A 24,737-nucleotide genomic window follows, 5' to 3' on the forward strand; every position below is an offset into this window, starting at 1 on the left:
TAATGTGTAGCCAATTCTTATCATTCATATCATATAAATTAATGTGTAGCCAATTATTATCGTTGATATCATATACATATCATGTAAATTAATGTGTAGCCAATTATTATCATTCATATCATATAAATTAATGTGTAGCCAATTATTATCGTTGATATCATATACATATCATGTAAATTAATGTGTAGCCAATTCTTATCATTCTCATCATGTACATATCATGTAAATTAATGTGTAGCCAATTATTATCATTCATATCATGTACATATCATGTAAATTAATGTGTAGCCAATTATTATCATTCATATCATATACATATCATGTAAATTAATGTGTAGCCAATTCTTATCATTCACATCATGTACATATCATGTAAATTAATGTGTAGCCAATTATTATCATTCATATCATGTACATATCATGTAAATTAATGTGTAGCCAATTATTATCATTCATATCATATAAATTAATGTGTAGCCAATTATTATCGTTGATATCATATACATATCATGTAAATTAATGTGTAGCCAATTATTATCATTCATATCATATAAATTAATGTGTAGCCAATTATTATCGTTGATATCATATACATATCATGTAAATTAATGTGTAGCCAATTCTTATCATTCTCATCATGTACATATCATGTAAATTAATGTGTAGCCAATTATTATCATTCATATCATGTACATATCATGTAAATTAATGTGTAGCCAATTATTAACGTTGATATCATGTACATGTCATGTAAATTAATGTGTAGCCAATTATTATCATTCACATCATGTACATATCATGTAAATTAATGTGTAGCCAGTTATTATCATTCATATCATGTAAATTAATGTGTAGCCAATTAATATCGTTGATATCATTTACATATCATGTAAATTAATGTGTAGCCAATTCTTATTTTGCACTTACTCAGTATATTCCAGTCGGATTGCCAATGTAAATCAGAGGCATCAATGTGTTAGATTTGAACACCAAGATGACTTTTATCTTTTTAGAGAGAGGTTCGCATAAATTTGTTTGCTGAATTTTTGGTGGAAAAATTAGTCACAGGACAAATGGTAGTTGCCTTTTGTGCCAGTGTGTAACATATAGTTTGCAGTCTTCATTTAATTCATGCAATCTCTGATGGTTAAAGTTAATCATTGTGGACAGATGCATGTTAAAATCCCTTGTTATATATATTTGATTTAATTTATATTTGATTTAATTTAATTATTTTGTAAGTTTTAAAATATTTTTATTTTTAATTGAATTACCTGTCAAAATAATGTAGTTTTGTTTACTAGGAACTCAGTATTTTTCAGAAAATAGTTTGACCTTGACTCTTCAATTGTAAACAACTAAAGCTGACCTAGTTCCTGACTTTGATTTAAAAATCAATGAGAGAAGTAAACAACTGTCTTTTTTTTTATTCTCTGAGTAAAATGATTGGTTTTTATCAAGGTCATACTGGCCTACGTGATTTTTTTATATGTAAACAGTCTCCATTTCGCAATTCTGGGCTTTCCAAAATTGTGCATTAGTTAGTTTTAATAATGATGCTTAGAGATCTCTCAATTCGGCTTTTTTTCTTTATAATGGAAAGTGTCTGTTGTGGCTGTTTGGAGTTATAATTTAATTTTTATTCAAATTTTTTGGATTCTAAAAGATTAATTCTTTTTCCTGGGTGCTCATTTGAGTGCTTGTACAGAATTCTTGGACAAAGACGTTTATTTAAATTTTATTCAAACATTCAAACACTGGAATATTATTGTCTGGAATTAAAAAAGAACTGTAGACGATACAGCACCATAAAGGTTACAGTATATGTCATTGCCTTCCATTTTGGATTTTTTGTTGGGACTCAAACTTGAATTTATTAGAACATTTCATTACTTGGACTGCTAAAATTTAATTTGTGAATTATTCTTTGATTATTTTTGGATTTGATTCTTAAAACTATTTTTTTTCCTTCATTTTTACAGTGTTTTTCTTGGGAAATAAATTATTTGTTAAATTTTTCAAAGCTTGTCGTTTTCACTCTTTCTTTAGTTACTGTTTATTTGAGCCTAAACACGTTTGATAAGACTATTTCATTAGGGCCAGGGGTAATTCATTATTTTAAAAACATGCCTCTTTATACAAGGCAGTACATTTCAGTTCATATGTTACCAAAATAGCCACATACGGCTTCTTTTCATTGTCTTTGTTACAGGCCTCTAATATGAACTGACTGAATTTTGATCTTGGCCAGTAGAATAACTGGTTAATCCAGATACTTTTTAATGTGGACTAAACTAAATGATGATGATGATGATGATGATAATAATAATAATAATAATAAAAATCATTATCATCACATTAATGGTCTTTGGTACATGGTATTTGTTCATAAACCAAGCTTGAAAGGTGAACCTGCAAATTGAGGTGACCAGTGTACAAAGGTTATTTTGGCCTTTTCACATGGGTGGCTGCTATAGACAGGTATGGTAATACTAAGTTTGGTTAGATTTCTTTCAACCCATATTGTCGTACATCAAAAACCAGTTCAAGTACATTGGTTTCATTTTTTGGTCCTGGGTTCCATAGCAGTACAGTGTTAAATTAGGAATATCATCACAGTTAAATGGTTTATCATTAGGGAGATGAGTGGATCATTAAAAGTAATCTTATGAAAGAGTCATTTAACTAATAATTAATTAATATGAATTCGTTTGTTTTCTTAAGGCTCTTCAAATATAAATTAGGTTTAGAATAATTCTATATAACATATTCGTCACACCCTGATTGTTGAATGGAAAATATTAAGACTACAAGATTAGCCATTTTACTGTGGTCCAGTAAGATCTGACACATGTATTTTTTCCCTGTTGTAGAGCTGAAGATCATATTGAGATGAAGACAAGCATACGATCAGCTCCAGTGTCCCCTGACTGCAGAGATTTCATGGACTTAGACTACAGCTTTCATGCATTTGAGCATTTGGAAGGAATGAAAGATCGTGAAAAATTAGCTGGAACACCAGAGCTGGGGCTGAAAAATGCCATTACATACCAGGACAGTGTTGAAGAATATGGACATCGAATATATGAAGCCCTTAGACAGGTTAAAGTTTGTAAATTTTATGCTAATGTCAGTAGTGATCTTCATATCTGTCTTTACGGACTCTGAAATGAGTAATTTAAATAAAACCAAATTTAGTTTGTGTTTCATGTATATGTCATTTGCTTTCATGTGTCATATAATTTGAATTCTGTTTGCAACCTATTCTCATTTGCATTTCAGAAATCATCTCATTTTTGCGGTGGGGTGGGGATTTTGTATTTATTGCTTCCAGTCATCATTTCCTTTTATTTTCCTTCATTTGGAATGTATTTACCAAAGTCTGGATGTTTAAAAAGTTTTTATTGTATTAAATGAAGATAACTATTTGTTTCATACCTTATTAAAGGTGTGTTTGAACAAAACAGAAAATGCACAAACATCAAAAGACAACATTGAATTTATAATAGGTGACAATATAATCGCAACTGTGATAATAATATAGTTGTAGTGTATTTATCAGTGAGTTTTATTTCTTATTTATTTTCATTAAAATAAAGTTGTGCAGTTGAAACTACAAATAATGATGTCATCACATCATTGGCTGTTGTTTAAGTTAGAACAATTTGATAGTTTGTAAGTTGTAAAACTTTCTGTCAGTGTAAAGAATCCTGCAAAAGGGTTTTTGACTCTCAAAATTTATCATTTTACATTTATTTATAAAATTCAGTTGTTTAATTTTCATTTATCATTCATCACTTTGTGTTCAGCATTTTGCATTTGCATTCTCCATTTCCCTCCAATTGCATTCATCATTTAGCTTTTGCTACTTTTGCAAATTATTTGCAGTGATTCTTCATTCCATTTATGTTCATTCAGCATTCTATTTTTATTTCACTGGTTGTTACCCATTTTGACCATCATTATATATCTGTTTACACATTCATATAAACATCTCCAGTAAGACTGCACATTTGAAAAACCTTTTGGGACTTGTGCAACTGTAGCATTGTTGACTAGTTGACGGTTCCTTTTGAACTAAATGGAAAGAACCATTGGCTACTTAGAAACGTGAAAGTCTACTTGGAACTCCACATTTCTTACTGCCCCATGGTATCTGATACTTTCAGACATTGTAGTGGAGGAGATATTTGTCACAATAAAAATCTACCAGACATGCTAGCCAATTTTGACTTTAATTGGCCACAATCTCTGACCCAGTGTTGTAAATGGAATTTTTCATTGATTTTAACATGGCTTATTGCAGATCTTTTAGAGTCTTTTAGCTAGTACCTCATTAAAACTGCTTTTATACAATTCATGCTCTCTAATAACTTCACCTTTAGCATGCAAAGTAAGCAAGTTGCATGACCTTTTAATGGACCTGAACTATTTCAAGTACAGACTAGATGGTTTCTAATAATGCAGTCTGGTTTTGCAGCTAGTAGTCATCATTAGTCAATCATTGAATATACACACACTATCTCTCTACAATCATTATGATAAGAGAGCTGATGATGCATGATCCAATCCATGTTCTCAAGTATTACTTGAAGCACAAGAGAAAAGTCTTATGGAATGTCATTCTTTCATCCAGTGAAGGTCAGGAAAGAGGATATAACCCTACAAGCATAAACTTGGTGGGTAAAGTGGGGGGGCAGTATGCTATAATAATGATAATAATAATAATAATGACCTTATTTAAAGAGGGTAACACAATTAGCTAAGAACTAATCTATTTCGAGGCCCTCATACAAAGGAATGTATTTATTTAAGTTGCATCTCTGAAGCCACTGAATATATTGGGTTTGGAAGAAGGAAATAGAGGGGGCATTTCTAATCTCAACTGGAATACTATTCCAGAGCAGAGTTCCTGAGTATTGGAAACTTTTTTAAATAATTCCTTATTTGGTTTGGAATTTTTGGTAGAGATGGATCGCAGGTGGGGAGTATTACCAGGTAGCCTATACTGGAATAGTGATTGTAAATATTCAGGAGCACTATTATGAGATATCCTGTACATTAATTTGGCTTTTCTCAAACAGAATCGGTGTTTAATAGGTAATGTTTTTAACCTACCAGCTAAATTTTCATTTTAAATTTTCTCAGCATTCGGTGAGGTCTAAAATAATTAGATAATCCTCGTGAAGATTGATGAAATTATGGCAATCTCTGCAAGCCTCGTGTTCGAACATAACTTTGCAGCTCGTGACATTAGAGCTTGTTGGTTGGATTGCAGAGACAACATTCTCCAGTTTTTATCAATGATTTAAGGTGTTTCTTGACAATCGTATCAAGGAAAATTGTATCAACATCTAGGCTGTTTGATCTTGTCAGTGATGCCCTGCATGAAGGAGTTCTGCACTTTAATCTTAGGATCCTGAAAGGTTGGAGGTTGTCCACTCTGATGGTGAATGATGGGAAAGGTTGTCCTCTCTGATGGTGTATGATGGGAAGGGTTGTCCACTCTGGTGTATGATGGGAAAGGTTGTCTATTCTGATGGTGTATGATGGGAAAGGTTGTCTATTCTGATGGTGTATGATGGGAAAGGTTGTCCACTCTGATGGTGTATGATGGGAAAGGTTGTCCACTCTGATGGTGTATGATGGGAAAGGTTGTCTATTCTGATGGTGTATGATGGGAAAGGTTGTCTACTCTGATGGTGTATGATGGGAAAGGTTGTCCACTGATGGTGTATGATGGTTAAGGTTGTCCACTCTGATCGTGTATGATGGGAAAGGTTGTCCACTCTGATGGTGTATGATGGGAAAGGTTGTCCACTCTGATCATGTATGATGGGAAAGGTTGTTCACTGATCGTGTATGATGGGAAAGGCACATTCGTGTTAAAGGTGTCATACCACTTTTAGTCTCCATCCCTCAGTTGGCTTCATTCTTTTTCTCTTTGAGAATGGAAATTTAGCACCTGTCATGATCAAGTTATACTATGCCATGATCCAGTCATTATGGAAAAGATGACATCAACTTCAACAAGGATTTTTCCAATTTGTCCAATTTTGACATACATAGGATCCACTTGCTCACCTTGTTCTGCAAATGCAACCTCTCCCAGGTCTTGAAATGGCTCAGCTCTTCCACATTTGAGCCCCTGTCTTCAACTTCACTGAAGCTGTTATCATACAAGACTTGCTTCAGGGTGAGTGTGCTGTCCATATATCTGAACTGCATGCAATTTCATTCTGAAGTTCAGTCATACTCATAGTGCAACCTGACTTCATCTCTAGGAACAGTTATCCGTCTACGGGCAATCATAATATAACTATTAACCCATTTGCTTCAATTGACTTGTTGAGACAGGCAAAGCTGTAGGACCCAGTTCATCCTCTCAGATGATATCTTCAACACACTGAGAGTTTTTGCAGCACACATCAGAGGCTCTTCCTACCATTTCTACAAAGGAAGAATTTTTTTAGTGAGTTTTTTATTCTCAGAAACTTTGCTTCATCACATTACTATAAATTCCACCTACATTTCCTTGCAAAATACGAGTAAGTTTTGCTCAAGCTTAAACTGCAGAAGTTGTGGGATATGCATAAGCAGGTAATTGGTAAGAGTTACTTCCTTTGTCTATATGATATTAAAGAAGTTTGTTTCCAAACATCAGTTTGATTGGGTAAATGTTCTAGGAGAAACATAATGTAGTAAAAACAAATTCCTTTCTGTAAACAATTTTTACAGAATTTGTGCCATTCATTCAATTTGTTTTCAATAAAAATGTGATACTAAAATAAATGACAAGACATAGGATGCCCTTGTTTGACAAACACGGAATTACTTTAGGAAGAAATCAGACTGGTTGTCTTTTTGATGAATTCTTGCATGATTTGGAACTTGTACATTACATATTACTTTTCCACATTTTGTACATTTTTTATAAGATAATTGGAATATTATGGTTGTTCCATGAATAAAGGCCCTTGAAAAATACCTACCATAAATATATTTGAAAGTAAGTCTGATAATTTTTCTTCATTAACATCAATAAAATATTTGTCATATATTAGAAATTTATAAACAGCTTTATATTTCTTCCATTAACAGAACAGCTCCTCCTGGGTACTATACAACATGGCAGCTTTCTACTGGCGAATTAAGGGAGACCCGTATCATGTAATAGAGTGTGTCAGGAGAGCTCTACATTTGTCGCCAAGGTAACAGGGGACCTAATTCTTCTTGCATCTGACTCTTTAAGTTGCTGGCCCTTGTAATCAATGACTCCATTTAGCCTGGCCAAAATGGTTTTTATGTCTCCTTACAATATGTAGTAAAGCAGCTTCATCAGAAGAAATAATTTGAGATATTCATACATTGTGCTTGCCTGATATAAACAATATAATTAGCAGGAAACCATGTGGTAAGGGACTGACCATTTTACTTTTTATGATGGTGTGTGTGTGTATATGTTTCTTTTCAAACAGGATATATATTTTTTTCTTTCACTTCAAGATAATATTTTTCAAAAATGGATATAATTGGTTGTATTGTTCAACATATCATGTGAAGAAAATGCTTTTTAAGCTACTTGGGGCCTGGGAATTGTTCTCCAACATAATCCCCCAGGCCATACCTCCACCCATCTTAAGATGAAAGCAAGACAGTAGTAATTTCCAAGTGGCTAAGACCTTATGTATGTCTGGTATTGTGGAAACTACATATACAACAAATTCTGTTTGGTATTTCAGTCCACTGGCCAAAAATTCAAATAAAACAGCAATACATAATATTATTGAAATAGAATGCAAACAACTAACCAGTAATATTAGTAATAACCTGTAATATAAATAATAACTTGTAATATAAGTTGTTGTTGTTGTTGTAGGGTTTAACGCCATTTTTCAGCACAAGATAGGCTATATATGGCAGCCAGGATAACTGGTGGAGGAAGAACCCTGGAAAACCCAGGGAAGAACCACCGACCCACGAGAAGCTACGGGCATGTAATATAAGTAATAGCCAGTAATATAAGTAATAACCTGTAATAATAAGTGAATTACATCAGTTAATTAAAAACATTTTGAGAGCATCATACAGGAAAGCAAATTGGTAAAATGACTCATTTATGGATCTTTGGAAGAATAACAGTTGGATTATTGTTAGCTACAAGATTCACAGAATTTATTCAAGATTTGTTATTAAGACATTTTATCAGCAAATATGTGAAGATCTGAAATGCATTCGTAAAAAAAAAAATAGTGTTCATTTTTTGTTTTGTTCCGAAACCATTATTTTAGCTCTACTGGTTTCCTGGACCAGGATAACCTATGTTATGGTTTGTTGTCTGTCCATCTGTTAGCTTAAGTTTCTTACTGCTATTTCTCCAAAACTTCTTTAATGATTGCCTTGAAACTTTACACACACGTTCATCTCATGCTTTTGTTGGTCTTAAATGAAACTGGTGCTACTCAGGCATACAATATGGCCATAAGATCATTATGGCAGCCATCTTGAAAATCTTGTTGCTGTACTAACTGAATGGTGCCACTCTTATGTCTCATAAGATCACAATGGCAGCCATCTTGAAAATCTTGTTGCTGTACTAACTGAATGGTGCCACTCTGATGTCTCATAAGATCATCATGGCAGTCATCTTGAAAATCTTGTTGCTGTACTACCTGAATGGTGCCACTCTTATGTCTCATAAGATCACCATGGCAGCCATCTTGAAAATCTTGTTGCTGTACTACCTGAATGGTGCCACTCTGATGTCTCATAAGATCATCATGGCAGCCATCTTGAAAATCTTGTTGCTGTACTACCTGAGTGGTGCCACTCTGATGTCTCATAAGATTATCATGGCAGCCATCTTGAAAATCTTGTTGCTGTACTAAGGTGGTGCTATACAGTTTCGCATTTTCCATAGGGTTAAGATTTTAAAGAAAAAGAATTTCCCTGGCTTTCCTCACTGGTTATACTGGCTATTTAAAAAAGACCTTGTATATCTTAGGTATAATTAAAAGAACCTTTAATTCCCTTTATTTTGGTGTATGATTGATGGGTGTACTATGGGTTATAGAGTATACAGCTTGGCCTTACTTCAGATGTGTACCTTTCAAAAATGTGCTAGCTCTACTTGGTCATTTTCACTTCCTGAACTTCAGAGGTAAGTTGTATAAAAAGGAGCTGATAACTTTTTTTACATTTTACATATTTGGTAATTCATTCATTGCACTTTCAGAAGTTGGTATTGTCTAGTCTGGCAAAATTCATTTTCCCTATTTTAATAGCTGCTATGTATAGTGTACTTTAGACTAATTCAGGCTGATTTTTTAACACAAGGGAGCAGTCATTTTAGTTAGCAGTGTGCTTAAATCATGTAAAATTTCCAAAAGTACAATATCCAAAGAAATATCATCCACATTACATTACTGTAGCACATAGGTATGCCAACATTCTCTCCACTGTGCATGTTTTAAATGCAAACTACTTCACCTTACATACGTCACTCTCTCTAAAGTACATATTAATTGGTGAGTGCCCTCTAATTGAATGGTGCCACTCTGATGTCTCATAAGATTATCATGGCAGCCATCTTGAAAATCTTGTTGCTGTACTACCTGAATGGTGCCACTCTGATGTCTCATAAGATTATCATGGCAGCCATCTTGAAAATCTTGTTGCTATACTAACTGAATGGTGCCACTCTGATGTCTCATAAGATCACCATGGCAGCCATCTTGAAAATCTTGTTGCTATACTAACTGAATGGTGCCACTCTGATGTCTCATAAGATCACCATGGCAGCCATCTTGAAAATCTTGTTGCTGTACTGTTTTAATGGATGGGGTCATGCCAACATGTGGTTTCACTAAAAGACTTCTGATATGGCCACAGTGGCAGCCATCTTGAGAATCTTGTTATTGCTACTTCATAACATTCTTTATTTCACCATCAATTCGATGGTCATTATGATCATGGAGTTTTCACTAAAAAAAACTTCTTGTGAAGTCTAGTTGGTTATAAATTAAAATGGTGCTACTATGATTTCTAATAGGATTATCATTACAGCCATCTTGAAAATCATGTTACTCCTTCTGAACAGATAGTCATATCAATATGGGGTTTTACCAGAAGAGTTTTTATGATATCTAGTTGGTCCTAAATGAAAATGGTTACACTAGAATAACCAATATGGCTGCCACAGTATCACTCTTGAAACTATGATAGCTATTCCTCCTCATTGTTGTAGGGTTTAATGCCATTTTTCAGCACGCGATAGGCTATACATGGCAGCCAGTATTAATGGTGGAGGAAGATCCTGGGGAAAACCCCAGAAAGAACCACTGACCCACGAGAAGCTACTGACAAGCTTTCTCACATACCCACATTAGCCGAATCTGAGACTTGAACCCCGCAGACATAAGTGAGATGGCAGTGATCCGTAACGGAGAACGCTTTAGACCACTCAGCCACTCAAGGCCCCTTATTCCTCCTTGAGAGAAAGTCATATCAGCATTATTTGTAACGAGAAGACTTATGTCTTGTTGGTACTAAATGAAAAATCATGTTTGTTCTTAAAATCTGATATTACTGAAATTGAAGAGCTTAAGTAGTGTATATAAATGAATCAGGTTGGCCATGGAGTACTAGTGTAAGTTGTATGAAATTGAAGATCATTGGTAGAGTATAAAACTGAGTCTAATTGGCCATGGAATACTAGCATAAATAGTATAAAATTGAAGATAGGCAGTATATAAAACTAGGTCTAGTTAGTCATGGAGTACTAATGTAAGTCATATGCAATTTAAGACCGTATGTATATTATAGAATTGAGTTTAGTTCATCATGGGGAACTAGTATAAATAGTATGAAATTTAAGAGCATAGGATGTGTATTGACTTGAGTCTAGTTGGTTAAGGAGTACTAGCATAAGTAGTATTAAATTGAAGATCATAGAATGTGTATTGACTTGAGTCTGGTTGGTTGAGGAGCACTAGCATAAGTAGTATTAAATTGAAGACCATAGGATGTGTATTGACTTGAGTCTGGTTGGTTGAGGAGCACTAGCATAAGTAGTATTAAATTGAAGACCATAGGATGTGTATTGACTTGAGTCTGGTTGGTTGAGGTGCACTAGCATAAGTAGTATTAAATTGAAGACCATAGGATGTGTATTGACTTGAGTCTGGTTGGTTGAGGAGCACTAGCATAAGTAGTATTAAATTGAAGACCATAGGATGTGTATTGACTTGAGTCTGGTTGGTTGAGGAGCACTAGCATAAGTAGTATTAAATTGAAGACCATAGGATGTGTATTGACTTGAGTCTGGTTGGTTGAGGAGCACTAGCATAAGTAGTATTAAATTGAAGACCATAGGATGAGTATTGACTTGAGTCTGGTTGGTTGAGGAGCACTAGAATAAGTAGTATTAAATTGAAGACCATAGGATGTGTATTGACTTGAGTCTGGTTGGTTGAGGAGCACTAGCATAAGTAGTATTAAATTGAAGACCTTAGGATGTGTATTGACTTGAGTCTGGTTGGTTGAGGAGCACTAGCATAAGTAGTATTAAATTGAAGACCATAGGATGTGTATTGACTTGAGTCTGGTTGGTTGAGGAGCACTAGCATAAGTAGTATTAAACTGAAGACCATAGGATGTGTATTGACTTGAGTCTGGTTGGTTGAGGAGCACTAGCATAAGTAGTATTAAATTGAAGACCATAGGATGTGTATTGACTTGAGTCTGGTTGGTTGAGGAGCACTAGCATAAGTAGTATGAAACTGAAGACCATAGGATGTGTATTGACTTGAGTCTGGTTGGTTGAGGAGCACTAGCATAAGTAGTATTAAATTTAAGACCGTATGTATATTATAGAATTGAGTTTAGTTCATCATGGGGAACTAGTATAAATAGTATGAAATTTAAGAGCATAGGATGTGTATTGACTTGAGTCTAGTTGGTTGAGGAGTACTAGCATAAGTAGTATTAAATTGAAGATCATAGGATGTGTATTGACTTGAGTCTGGTTGGTTGAGGTGCACTAGCATAAGTAGTATTAAATTGAAGACCATAGGATGTGTATTGACTTGAGTCTAGTTGGTTGAGGAGTACTAGCATAAGTAGTATTAAATTGAAGACCATAGGATGTGTATTGACTTGAGTCTGGTTGGTTGAGGTGCACTAGCATAAGTAGTATTAAATTGAAGACCATAGGATGTGTATTGACTTGAGTCCGGTTGGTTGAGGAGCACTAGCATAAGTAGTATTAAATTGAAGACCATAGGATGTGTATTGACTTGAGTCTGGTTGGTTGAGGAGCACTAGCATAAGTAGTATTAAATTGAAGACCATAGGATGTGTATTGACTTGAGTCTGGTTGGTTGAGGAGCACTAGCATAAGTAGTATTAAATTGAAGACCATAGGATGTGTATTGACTTGAGTCTGGTTGGTTGAGGAGCACTAGCATAAGTAGTATTAAATTGAAGACCATAGGATGTGTATTGACTTGAGTCTGGTTGGTTGAGGAGCACTAGCATAAGTAGTATTAAATTGAAGACCATAGGATGTGTATTGACTTGAGTCTGGTTGGTTGAGGAGCACTAGCATAAGTAGTATGAAACTGAATACTATAAGTAGTGTATATAAATGAGTATAATTGGCCATGGAGTACTTAGTACAGTGCAATCCTGCTATAACATGCCCCACTATAACGCGAATTCGGATATAATGCGGTCATGGCGTGGCTCCTGAAATTTTGTATATTCATTCGCACATGAAAAAATACTTTTTGTTCAAAGTTTATTATCATTATATGGAAGAGATCGTATATGAGATCAAATTTAATATGATCGTTGGCGTGGTTCTTGCAGTTTTTCATCTATGTGTATTTTTCTTGTACTGGGAATTTTCTTTTTTTTAAGTATGAGAAATAGTGTGTAAAACATTTATTATCATTTTGGGGAAGAGTTTGCATATGAATTTTTCAATATAATACGATCATGGCCTAGCTTCTGAAATTTAACAATATCACCAAGTTCTTGAAGTGTTATGCCAAAATAAACATTATTTGAAATGTTACTTATTACTGGTCCATGAGTAAGGCCAGTAAGTCGTCTTTGTGATTGTCTTCAATTAATTCTGTACACAATCATTGTTCAAACAATAGCCAACATGTGTTTCTTCTTTAACTGTATAAACATCCAAGAAGCAGACAATGCGGTGGTTGATAAAAGATTCTCACAATTTTATAAACATCAAAAAACAAAAGCTGCCAACATATTTGCTGGACTCGGCGGTGTTTTTAGATGCAATCAGTTGACCAGTAGAAAATGTCCGCTTTATAAGCTGGAAATTGAAAGGGTATGAAATAGTACATGCGTTCGCATTTTTTTATATATATAAAAGTGACTCATGACCATTGCAGGTCTACTGCACTTAGTTCTCGGGTTTTACATAGGTATGGTGTTTGTTTATGAACTTGTTATTAATTTCCTATTTTTTATAAAAATATTTTACTGTTATGGAAAAGCAAGTTCACAAACGCAAGTCATTTTCTGCACTTTGCGCAATGATTAGTATAGTAGTTTTCACACGTTTCTTTCGATATCACAAAATCTGAAGTAAAAGTTATATGCACGCTTAATGCATGTGTTGATTGGTAATTATTCTTGATGTAGTCATTCAAACAACTAGGCGTACAAGCGTTAATTATTGGAAATTTGCAGTGGATAAATGTACATGGAAATGCATATGAGAAAGTTTTAGCAGTATGAAATTTGTACAGATACCGTTCATAGACCCTGGAACGTATTGAACTGTACAAGTGCTTTGTCTTTCTTAACCTAATTTTGCAGTTGATTTTTCCCATTGAATTAAGACACATAATGATGTGTGACAAACTTCTTGAATAGTTTAAATATGTATGCAAGTTTTGCAATGGAATTACATATATTATGGATTAATTTCAAGCGCCGATGGTACGATATCAGACGGCAAGTAAACAGTGTTGATACTCTGTTCATGCTGTATATTAGACGTTGAATTCAGACACAATGATCTGGGGAAAATTATTGAATATTGTAAATCTGTGTGCAATTTTTCAATGGAATTACACGCATTATAGATGAGCTGAATGCCATGACGGCACAGTAGTAATTGGTATTGATACCCTATTCATCATATACATCAGACATGAATACACGTAATTGTGCCAGTGAGTTGTTCTCTTAAAAAAAGTAAAATACTGTAAAACCCTGCATTAATGTTTGATTTTTTCCATTCAGAACTCCATAATAATAGCCAACACTTAATGTTTGATTTTTTCCCATTTAGAACTCCATAATAATAGCCAACACTTAATGTATGATTTTATTTTCTATTCAGAACTCCATAATTATAACCAACACTTAATGCATAATTTTTTCCATTCAGAACTCCATAATAAAAGCCAACACTTAATGGTTGAATTTTTCCATTCAACACACCATAATAATAGCCAACACTTAATTTATGAATTTTTCCACTCAACATACGATAATAATAAGCAACACTTAATGTGTAAATTTTCCATTCAACACACCAAATATCACTCTGAAATGTGATAATTGGCATCTCATTATCTCATCAGCACGAGCCAGTAGAATGTTGTACATTGATTGACTCCATGGAAGCATTCTCCCACCATAAACTGCTAGTGCACCTCTCCCCAATGTAACAATTACTTTTATATTGATCATTATAACTCAGCCAAGATGCAACTCTTCTGTAGGAAAAGTATCAGGTAAGGCATGGTGTATATGGTTACATTATGTTCCATAATATTGGTCAGCCTCTGAGAAATGGTCCCATAAAGAGGTCTTTAAAAACTGCATTTTTTGAAAATTGTTTTAAGGGTATAAATACATTTTAGAAGATTCTTTAATGCACATGCCTCGTAGCAGATTTTAGAAAAAGCTAATTTTTCTTTGTCTTTTCAGGCAACACAAAGATGTGGCTTTGATCTCCCTTGCCAATGTTCTGCACAGGGCCAAGTATTCAAATGAGGCAGCGATTGTGGTCCATGCAGCTCTAGACATCTCAAAAGAGCTGAATGTGAACCATTTCACCCTTGGCAATATATATGCTGTATGTCAATCTTGTTGGATGCAGTCTTTTGATCTGTGTTATTAGATATTAGAGAAGTCTAATACACAAGTCTGTATTAGACAAGTCTGTATTAGATAAGTCTTATGCAGTCTTTTGATCTGCGTTATTAGATATTAGACAAGTCTAATACACAAGTCTGTATTAGACAAGTCTGTATTAGATAAGTCTTATGCAGTCTTTTGATCTGCATTCCAACATTCTAATACTGAGTATCTTCATTAAAGCCATCCTTAAATTTTGATTGAGTATAAAGATATTCATTGCATTAAATGCTTTTCTCTGTAATTGACAGATGCTCTAGAACAGTCTGTATTAGACAAGTCTGTATTAGACATAGACAAGTCTGTATAAGACAAGTCTGTATTAGACAAGTCTGTATTAGACAAGTCTGTACAAGACAAGTCTGTATTATACAAGTCTGTACAAGACAAGTCTTTATAAGACGAGTCTGTATAAGACAAGTCTGTATTAGACAAGTCTGTACAGACAAGTGTTTATTAGACAAGCCTTTATAAAACAAGTCTGTATTAGACAAGTCTGTATAAGACAAGTAGAAAAAGTTTCTTAGACAAATATGTATAAAACAAAGACACATTATATATAGACCACTTGCACGCTAATAATAGTTGTTTCCTATTAACTGTTCCTGTAAAAAGACATTCTGCATAAAATCAGTTTGTTCAGAATGTAACAAGGAGCCAAAGATAGTGGTATATGGTTTAGTTTTATTTTGGATGTATCTTAATACTGTTTATATTCTAATACAAAACATTTGGTACAAAACTTTGACAGCAATCAAACTACGTACAGTAGTGAATGAAATAAAGTAATTAGCAATTTTTATAACTTTTTTAACAGGTGCTTGGGGAGTACAATAAATCTGTGATATGTTTTGAGAATACTCTGAAAATCCAGCCTGACTTTGAGGCAGCAGCAAAACGAAAGCACGCAGTTCTCTGTCATGCAAAGTTGGAAAATGCCCTGGAGGCTCAGCATAGGTAACTTTTGCTATTAATACGAACTTTGTATCAATCTAATGTAATGTTTGCTACTGCAAATAGTGCCATCAGGGTTTTTGAAGGTCAGTATTCGTCCAGAAATTTTTGCAGGCCAGAAAAGATAAGCTGCATAAGAAATCTGAAGGCCTTTCCAATTCATCTGTTAGCTTCTATCATGTTAATAATGAAATTTCAGGTTCATTAGTCACGCAAGATATTGCAACTCAGGTTTAAACTAGTCATCGTAAATCAGGTTTAGAAGAAAATGGTAAAAAAAACCATCACTGTCTGAAAAAGACCGGCATTTGATTTGCTGAAAGTAAATGTTCTACCAGCATTTCCATTTGAATTTGCTACTTTCCAAATGCTCATTTGCTGGATTGCTTACAAGACTTTTTATTATGATCAAGATACAAGTAGTCCAGGTGTCCTTAAATTTCCCCAATAGCAAATGAGTAGTTCAGGGGTCCTTTAATTTTCCCAGCAGCAAATGTAGTCCAGGGGTCCTTAAACTGGAAATTTTGACATTATTGAGATGCATGAATCTTGTGTGTAACATGCATTTGTTGGAGAGAAAAAAAAATGTATGTGTGTGTCTGTGTATGTGTGTGATTATGATTTTTAATGTAGCTTTAACAATATTTCAGTCATATCGCTACAATGTCTGCAGTGTGGCAGTTTATAGTGCTGTCTAGCACTGGGGCATCATGCCGCAGACATGTAGCATGATGTCCCACCCAGTCACATTATCCTGACACCAGGCCGACCAGTCCTAACACTAACCTTTTAATGCTGAGCACCTAGTGAGGCAGCTGTTAGTACCATTTTTGTAAGTCTTGGTATGACTCAGCCAGGGATCGAACCCACAACCTCCCGCTTCCGAGGCAGATGCTTTAACCACTAGGCCACTGGAGCGGTCAAAAGAAAATTTAATGCCTCCATTGGTTTCATCAGGTGACAAACCATAAATTTCTCATTATTATTGGATACAGATTTCATTTTATTTAATTTTTGTTTTTACACAAAATGTATTTACATAGTATTCTTGTCTATGACCGTGTTATATCCAAATTCACGTTATAACGGAGCACACTATAGCGGGGTCACACTGCCTTTACATAGTATTCTTGTCTATGACCATGTTATAGCCGAATTCGTGTTATAATGGAGCGCGCTATAGCAGGGTCACACTGTATTTACATAGTATTCCTGTCTCTGACCATGATGTTGCCGCATTTGAAATGTGGTAAATCATCTCAACGTTTATCTGTTTGACAAAGCATTATTTTTGTTTTGTTGATACAGATATCTGTTTGGATTTCCCTTCCACTTCCTGACTGCTCAAAATCTTTTATGTCCACACCAAGATTTATTCTCAAAAAATTCTCAGGAGTGTCAACACTTAGCTTGCACCACAACTTTGTGTTGCTTCAAATCTAACATTAAAATTTGCTGTCACACATCATGTTTGACACTGGAAGTAACTGTGAAATTAATGTCAGACAACCCATTCAGATCTGTTCTTTCATTTAACTAGTTTTATCAGCTGGTGACAGTCAGTGTACATGAGAATCTTCAACTCTTTTCCCTCATGATTGACTGTAATAAGTGATGAGAGTGTCTCTGTGATCATTACCAAACTGGCATGTCACTTACATTTTATGGAAAAGGAATTAAAAATCTCATGGTCTGGGAATCTGTCATGCATGATTGGATGAATAGTCCATACACATAGGACTAATTTGTCAGCCATGTCATTGTGATGTGACAGTGCCATGTAATCAGTACAGAAGAATAAAAAAGAATTTTCAGGTTTTTGTGAATGAAAGCGGGAAGGGACACACATTTACGTTTATTGGACATCATGTGTCTATTTGAGTATGTCTTATCACAGGAGATATTATTATAGATATTATTATTGTCATATGTGAAATTGACAAAAAATTCCAATAATTATTTAAAGCTTAGAGATAGCAAGAAGCCAATGAACTGCATAGGGTTTGGAGTTTATGCAACTGTACTAGAAGTAAATACGGTCTGCATGTACTTTAAAAACTTTTAAGTTGAACATGTGTGTGTGATTTAGATTTTTAATGTAGCTTTAACAATTTTCCAGTCATATCGCTTCGATGTCTGCAGTGTGGCAGTTTAAAGTGATGTTTAGCACTTAGGCATCATACTGCAGATATGTTGCATGATGTCCCAGCCAGTTACATTATCCTGACACCAGGCCAACAAGTCCTGACACTAACCTCTTAATGCTGAGTGCCTAGCGAGGCAGCTGTTACTACCATTTTTGTAAATTTTTGGTATGACTCGGCTGGGGATCGAACCCATGACCTCCCACATCTGGGGCAGATGCTGTAACCACTAGGCCACCGGAGTGATCCAGTTCAACATAATGATTACCATTGCTACATCAGTTATCATTGCTACATGAATCAGTTTAGAATACTGAACTTTTTAGATACATACTCGACTATAGCAGTACATGGTATTTTGTTACATCTTACTGAAAACTGGCCAAACTTGCGAGGGAAAAAATCAACTGCCTTCATGAGACTGTCTTGTTACACTTGGCAGGTCTGTATAATGATCATGTAGGTATTGTTGACGAGCAATATTTTATTTAAAAAAATAATTTTTTTTTCTGCTAAGATATTGGACTACCGTCGTTTGTTTTAATTTGTTGTTATCCTTAATTCTGAATAAGACTTATATAGTCATTACAGTATGGCTGCTGAAGTGGCCATCTTGAAAATCTTTTTACTTCTCCTGAATGGAAAGTCATACTGACATGGGGTTTTCATCAGAAGACTTCTTATGATATCTAGTTGGTGCTGAATGAAAATGGTGCTGATCTGATATCCAGTATGCAGTGGTTATCTTGAAAATCTTGTTATTTGTACTATTGTTGTATCATCATATGATTATAGTTGGTTCTAAATAAAAATGATGCCAATCAATTTTCCAACATTGCCACCATCAAATGACATCTTGTTATCTTGAAAATCTTGTTATCACTATTTTTCCTGAATGGAATGTATCATTGACATGGAGTTTGTCATTGACATGGAATGTAACAATGACATGGAATGTATCATTGACATGGAATTTAACATTGACATAGAATGCAACATTGACATGGAATGTAACATTGACCTGGAATGTATCATTGACATGGAATGTAACATTGACATGGAATGTATCATTGACATGGAATGTATCATTGACATGGAATGTAACATTGACATGGAATGTATCATTGACATGGAATGTAACATTGACACCAAAAGACCTTGTATGATGTCTGGTTGGTTCAAAATGAAAATGGTTTCAATAGGATGGCCAGTATCGCCTCTACAATGGCCTGCTTGAAAGTCTTGTTACGCTCCTCCTCCTGAATGAAATGTTATATTGCCATGGAGTTTTTGCAAGAAGACTTCTTATGATGTCTAATTGGTTCTCAGTGAAAATGGCTCCAGTCTGATGTCAAATATGGCCACCACAGTAACCCTCAAAAATATTATTGTCACTACTACTCTTGACTGAATGGTCATATTAACACGGGGTTTTGCTAGACAACTTCGTATGATGTGTAGTTGATCCTAAATGAAAACGGTACAATATAGAGAGTCAATATGCCATTCATGGTGGCCGCTTTGATAATCTTGTCATCACTATTATCAGCATAAGGTATTTAATGAAAGAGTTCTTATGTTGTCTAGTTGATTGTAAATTAAACTGATGTCAGTCTGACTTAAGATATGGTAGACACAACGGTCATCTTCTAGTTGATTGTAAATTAAACTGATGCCAGTCTGACTTTAGATATGGTAGACACAATGGTCATCTTGAGAATCGTGCTATCACTGCTTTTTCTAGATCACTGCTCATTTTGAAATTGTGCTTTCATCAAAGACATCTGATGATGTTAGTTGGTTCTGAATTTTGCACCAATCTTGAATTTTTTTAAATCATTATTTCTCGAAAATGGCAAGTTATATCTGCATGTAGTTTCCAGTGGAAGACTTCTCATGCTGTCTTGTTAGTCGTAAATGAAAATGGTGTCAATCAGACATCAAAGTATGTCCACCACAGCAGTTAATTTTAAAATATTATCTCAGAAGAATATCATGGTTTTAACACTCAACAGTTAAAATGAGAAAATGGTTTTCACTTGAATACCTGGAAATTCATTTTTGGCCATTAGAGTGTTGGTCCCTTCAAGGGATTCTTGGTACTTTCTCTTATTATCTTGTAGAGAAAAGGAAAGGAATTTAAATGCTTCATTCTCATTCATTTACATGAGTTTTGCTGTAATTACTTTTAAATATCATGATGCACACATGTATTATCAAAACTTTTCAGGTCGCTCCAGCACACTTTGAATGACTTGAAGGATTATCAACGGAAGCATGACTTTTGGCAGCAACAAAATGAGAAACTCTTAGCAGAGCAGGTTCCTATTGAAGTTAAAGTTTCACAGCATCTCGCTTATGAGGAATTGAAAATTAGAGAACTTTCTGCTGAAATAGGTATAAAAAATACACCTATGTCATGTGATGGTTGTAAATAAATTTGTTCTTGTTTTAATCTTCTTTGGTTCCTTTTCATTTAATAGCTTTTGCTTTTTATCTTTCTCTTTTTCATTATGATGGTTACTTCAGATTAATGAGAATTAATGCCAATGCAATATTTTCATGTTCATTGATTGTCAAGTGATTTGAGTAATATAACTTTATTCTTTTATCTGAGCCATTCTATTAAAAATATGAAATCGAGTACCATCATATTGGAAACATGCACACACTCTTCAGTTCTCTTTCTGTTTTATATGTCAGAAATATTCCAAGGGAATAAGAGAAAGATTCAATGCGAGCTTCAACTAATACAACTTAAATAAAGATTAAAAAAAAGAAAAAATTACATTATAGTTTAGTGTGCATATCTGCTGAACTCTTAGCACCAGTATAACATTGTTACATGTAATAGACCTAAAACATTTGACAACCAGCACAAGTAGCATAATGAATATATTTGTGTCAGATGCCATGTTCTGGCATTTAATTTTAAAAAATTAGTTCTGGAATCATTTTATCAACTCATCATTAATGATGCCCTCAGCTTTTGATCCAGGAACAAACAAGCAATCTCTTAAAATAATTTCTAAGAAAAGAGGAATATCTTTTATTGTGAGTTATTGAAAGTGCTTAAACACTGTTGTTCTTTATTATGTTTACAGAATGATATGACTTAGATGTTTATTTATTATTGGATAAGGTTAGATTTAAGGGAATTTAAATTGTTGTATAGGAATTTGATTTTCTTGGAGAATTTCTGATTTCTTCCTTTGCTGTTCTTTCTTTCTGTGTTCCAATCCTGATGATTTCCTTTACAAAACATGTGCATTGATTTGTAGGCTTCATGGGGAAAATAACTTTACCCACTGCTGTTCTGTCCAGTCTTTATGTAATTTTGTCTAATGCTTGGCCAGGAGGTGCTTTTGTTAGTCTAGTTTGTCATTTTATCTGGTACCATGCCAAGACCTGTCCTCCGTTAATCTGTCCAGTGTATATCAATTTATCTGTTACTTGACTAGGATATGTCAACTGTCCAGTCTGTATCATTTTGTTCGTTACTAGGCCGGGATATGTCATCTGTTAGTCTGTCCAGACTCTGCTATTGGTCTGATAGTAGGCCAGGATTTAACTGTTAGTTCAATCTGTGTTATTTTGTTTAATACTTGGCCAGGATCCATCATCTGTCTAGTCTGTATTATTTTGTCTGTTACTAGGCCAGGATATGTCACATCTTAGTCTGTCGAATCTCTGTCGTTGGTCTGATACTAGGCCAGGATTTACCTGTTTGTTCAATCTATGTTTTTTTTGTTTAATACTTGGCCAGGATCCATCATCTGTCAAGTCTGTAATTGTCTGATATGAGGCCAGGATATGTCATCTGTTTGTGTCATTTTGTCTGATACTAGGCCAGGAAATGTCATCTTTTTGTGTCATTTTGTCTGATACTAGGCAACGATATGTCATCTGTTTGTCTGCGCAATGTGCATATTATTTTGTCTGGTACTATGGCAGAATCCATGATTTATGCAGATCCAGTGATTGTGATTTTCCTCATTACTGTAGGAATATTAACAGAAACAATATAATTGTAAACCCCAGAAAACCAATTATAGATTTCGAATAGAAAACTTGACGGGCAGTGTTGTGTGTATTAAACCTCATTATTTGGGTGAACATTTACAGTAGAAACAGTTGCCTTGGTTAGTTGGTGCTATATCGAGTAGCAGCATGAAACACAGATTTGGGAGATTCGATTGTATCAATATGTGTACAAGCAGCGTGAATAATCATCCTTTAAGTGTAAATCTCTTATGCTTCCTGGCTAAATTAAATAACAGTTAGTTTTTGCCCCTTGAAAGTTGTTTATATTTCATTCCATTTTTATTTCAGCAGCACAAAAAGCAGGTGAGCTACTGACACTAAAAAATGCACACCTTGTATATTTAATTCCGATTCTCAAAGGCTTATAGTCATGGAGTTTAATATATACTTGTACTACACCACTATACTAATATTAGTCACTGACATCTTTATACTTGTACTACACCACTATACCAATATTAGTCACTGACATCTTTGCAAGTTCAGCAAATATGTGTGCCCCTTTTGTGTGTAAGTCGTTTTCCTGCACATTCATATACCTTTACATTTGGGAATCGCTATTGTAGTGCAAAAAGTTTTTTCATTAACATTTGATATTAGTCTGATAAAGCAATAGTAACTTTCATTTTAATGGCCAATGAACTGATTACAATTTCTGTGATTGTTTTGTTTCTTTTTTTCACCATTTCTGCTGTATCAGACATTAGGTTGTTTAAGACTGTAAGAAATAACAGTTTTGCCAAAACATCATTTAGCAGAATGGATGATCCATCCTTCGTGATACTTACCTGATTGATTCCAAACACTGTCATGAACTATGATTGCCTTTTGTGTTTAGATCGGCTTTTTAGAAAGTTTCTTATAAAATCATTAAATTTTATATGCACATGCATAATGAGAATTGTTAAACTCCATTTAAAAATAAGGTCACTGTGAGCTACATTTATTGCTTCACATGTCTCATCAGTCAATACCTATCATCATGTGCATTGACAAAAGCCATCTTCTGTTATCAGCTTCTATATGCACCAGAAAGCTTTACCTTCCAACAGCTTCATTGCTTGTTGTTAAAGTTATTTCCCTTTATGGTTTGTATAGATTATTGCTGAAATGGTTATTTAATTTCAAAACTAGTTAGCTATAATACATTAACTAAACCCATAACTGTAACCAGTTAATCTTTGTTAAAAACACCTCATGTACAGAGTGTGAACTGGTAAGAATTACAACATTATCAAAGCTTCCAGTTTCTAAAATCTAATGAAATTTAACATGTTACATTTGCTTACACAAAGATATTTCCTAATTTTGCATCAGTTCTAGGTACATGTTCCATATTTTATTATTTTATCATATTCTCTGCTATTTCATGCAGTAATCAGTTCTAGGTACATGTTCCACATTTAATTATTTTATCATATTCTCTGCTATTTCATGCAGTAATCAGTTCTAGGTACATGTTCAACATTTAATTATTTTATCATATTCTCTGCGATTTCATGCAGTAATCAGTACCAGTTAAGTCAAATACCATAATAACTCCAACACAGACTAAAAAACTTGTGTATCACACATGAACTGTCAAAGAAAGAAAATGGTTAATTTGTTTGCGAATATGTGTACATGTTTGCATAGTTTATGAGTGAAGATGGTATTATTATTATTCTGTACCACATGTTACAATGAGAGATCATGGTACATTTTGTCTACAGGCAGGGCATAGATATTACCATGTTTTAAATTCATGTATAATGCTTGTTTTGAAGAAAAGGCTGGGAGTGGAACATTTTATGGACAATTGTCGTTTCTTCAGATTGCTGTATTTGTTTGGAGTTGCAAAGTAGTGGGGGGGAGGTCAGTTGACTGGTTACCAAATTTTGTAACCAGTTACTTTTAATACTCAAACCATCAGTGGTTATTTGGGTAATTGTTACAGTCCTAATTTAGATCTGCATTCTACTGAAGTTGTCTCCCCTGCAAATGGCAATACAAGGTTATTACTTTTCTGGTGGCAGTGGTGTCATTGTCGACAGTGTCATTTACTCATTACTCATCTTGATCCACTCTTTTGAGAGTCAACATATCTTTTATCTAAGCTGCTGTCGAACTTTGGGGATTATGTGACTATGACTAAATGCTTGAAGTGTGTACCCAAAGTGTTTCTGTCTTTCCTGGATGGCCAAGTAGTCCAAGGTGCTAGCTTTTATGATTTACTGATTACTGACCTTTCACCCATGTCTGCATGTAGTCAAATTTCAGTTCAACCAATGTGGGACTGTGGAAAGCTTGCCACTAATTTCCCTTTGATCAGTGGTTCTTCCTGGTCTCTTTCTCCACTAGACCATCACATATAGACTTAAAATGGTGTTAAACCCACACAAACCAAACTGTAAAAACCTTGTTTATTAT

At 34.4% G+C, this 24,737-nt stretch overlaps 1 protein-coding gene across 3 annotated transcripts in view; it reads left to right on the forward strand.

The window, feature by feature from the left end:
• LOC149792436 (tetratricopeptide repeat protein 17-like) overlaps nucleotides 1-24,737 on the forward strand; it is a 187,337-nt gene that overhangs the window by 11,150 nt on the left and 151,450 nt on the right. For 2 of the 3 annotated variants that reach the window (XM_089971005.1, XM_089971007.1), the window contains exons 4-9: nucleotides 2,874-3,102; nucleotides 7,102-7,211; nucleotides 14,977-15,124; nucleotides 16,004-16,143; nucleotides 20,515-20,681; nucleotides 22,617-22,631. In XM_089971005.1, the coding sequence (XP_089827131.1) occupies nucleotides 2,874-3,102; nucleotides 7,102-7,211; nucleotides 14,977-15,124; nucleotides 16,004-16,143; nucleotides 20,515-20,681; nucleotides 22,617-22,631 (809 nt within the window). The remainder of the gene's footprint in view (nucleotides 1-2,873; nucleotides 3,103-7,101; nucleotides 7,212-14,976; nucleotides 15,125-16,003; nucleotides 16,144-20,514; nucleotides 20,682-22,616; nucleotides 22,632-24,737) is intronic. The other variant, XM_089971006.1, reaches the window with a different exon arrangement.

The sequence above is a fragment of the Sinohyriopsis cumingii genome, chromosome 9 (genome assembly GCF_028554795.1).
Source record: "Sinohyriopsis cumingii isolate HCF-2022 chromosome 9, ASM2855479v2, whole genome shotgun sequence".
Taxonomy (NCBI): Eukaryota; Metazoa; Mollusca; class Bivalvia; order Unionida; family Unionidae; genus Sinohyriopsis; species Sinohyriopsis cumingii.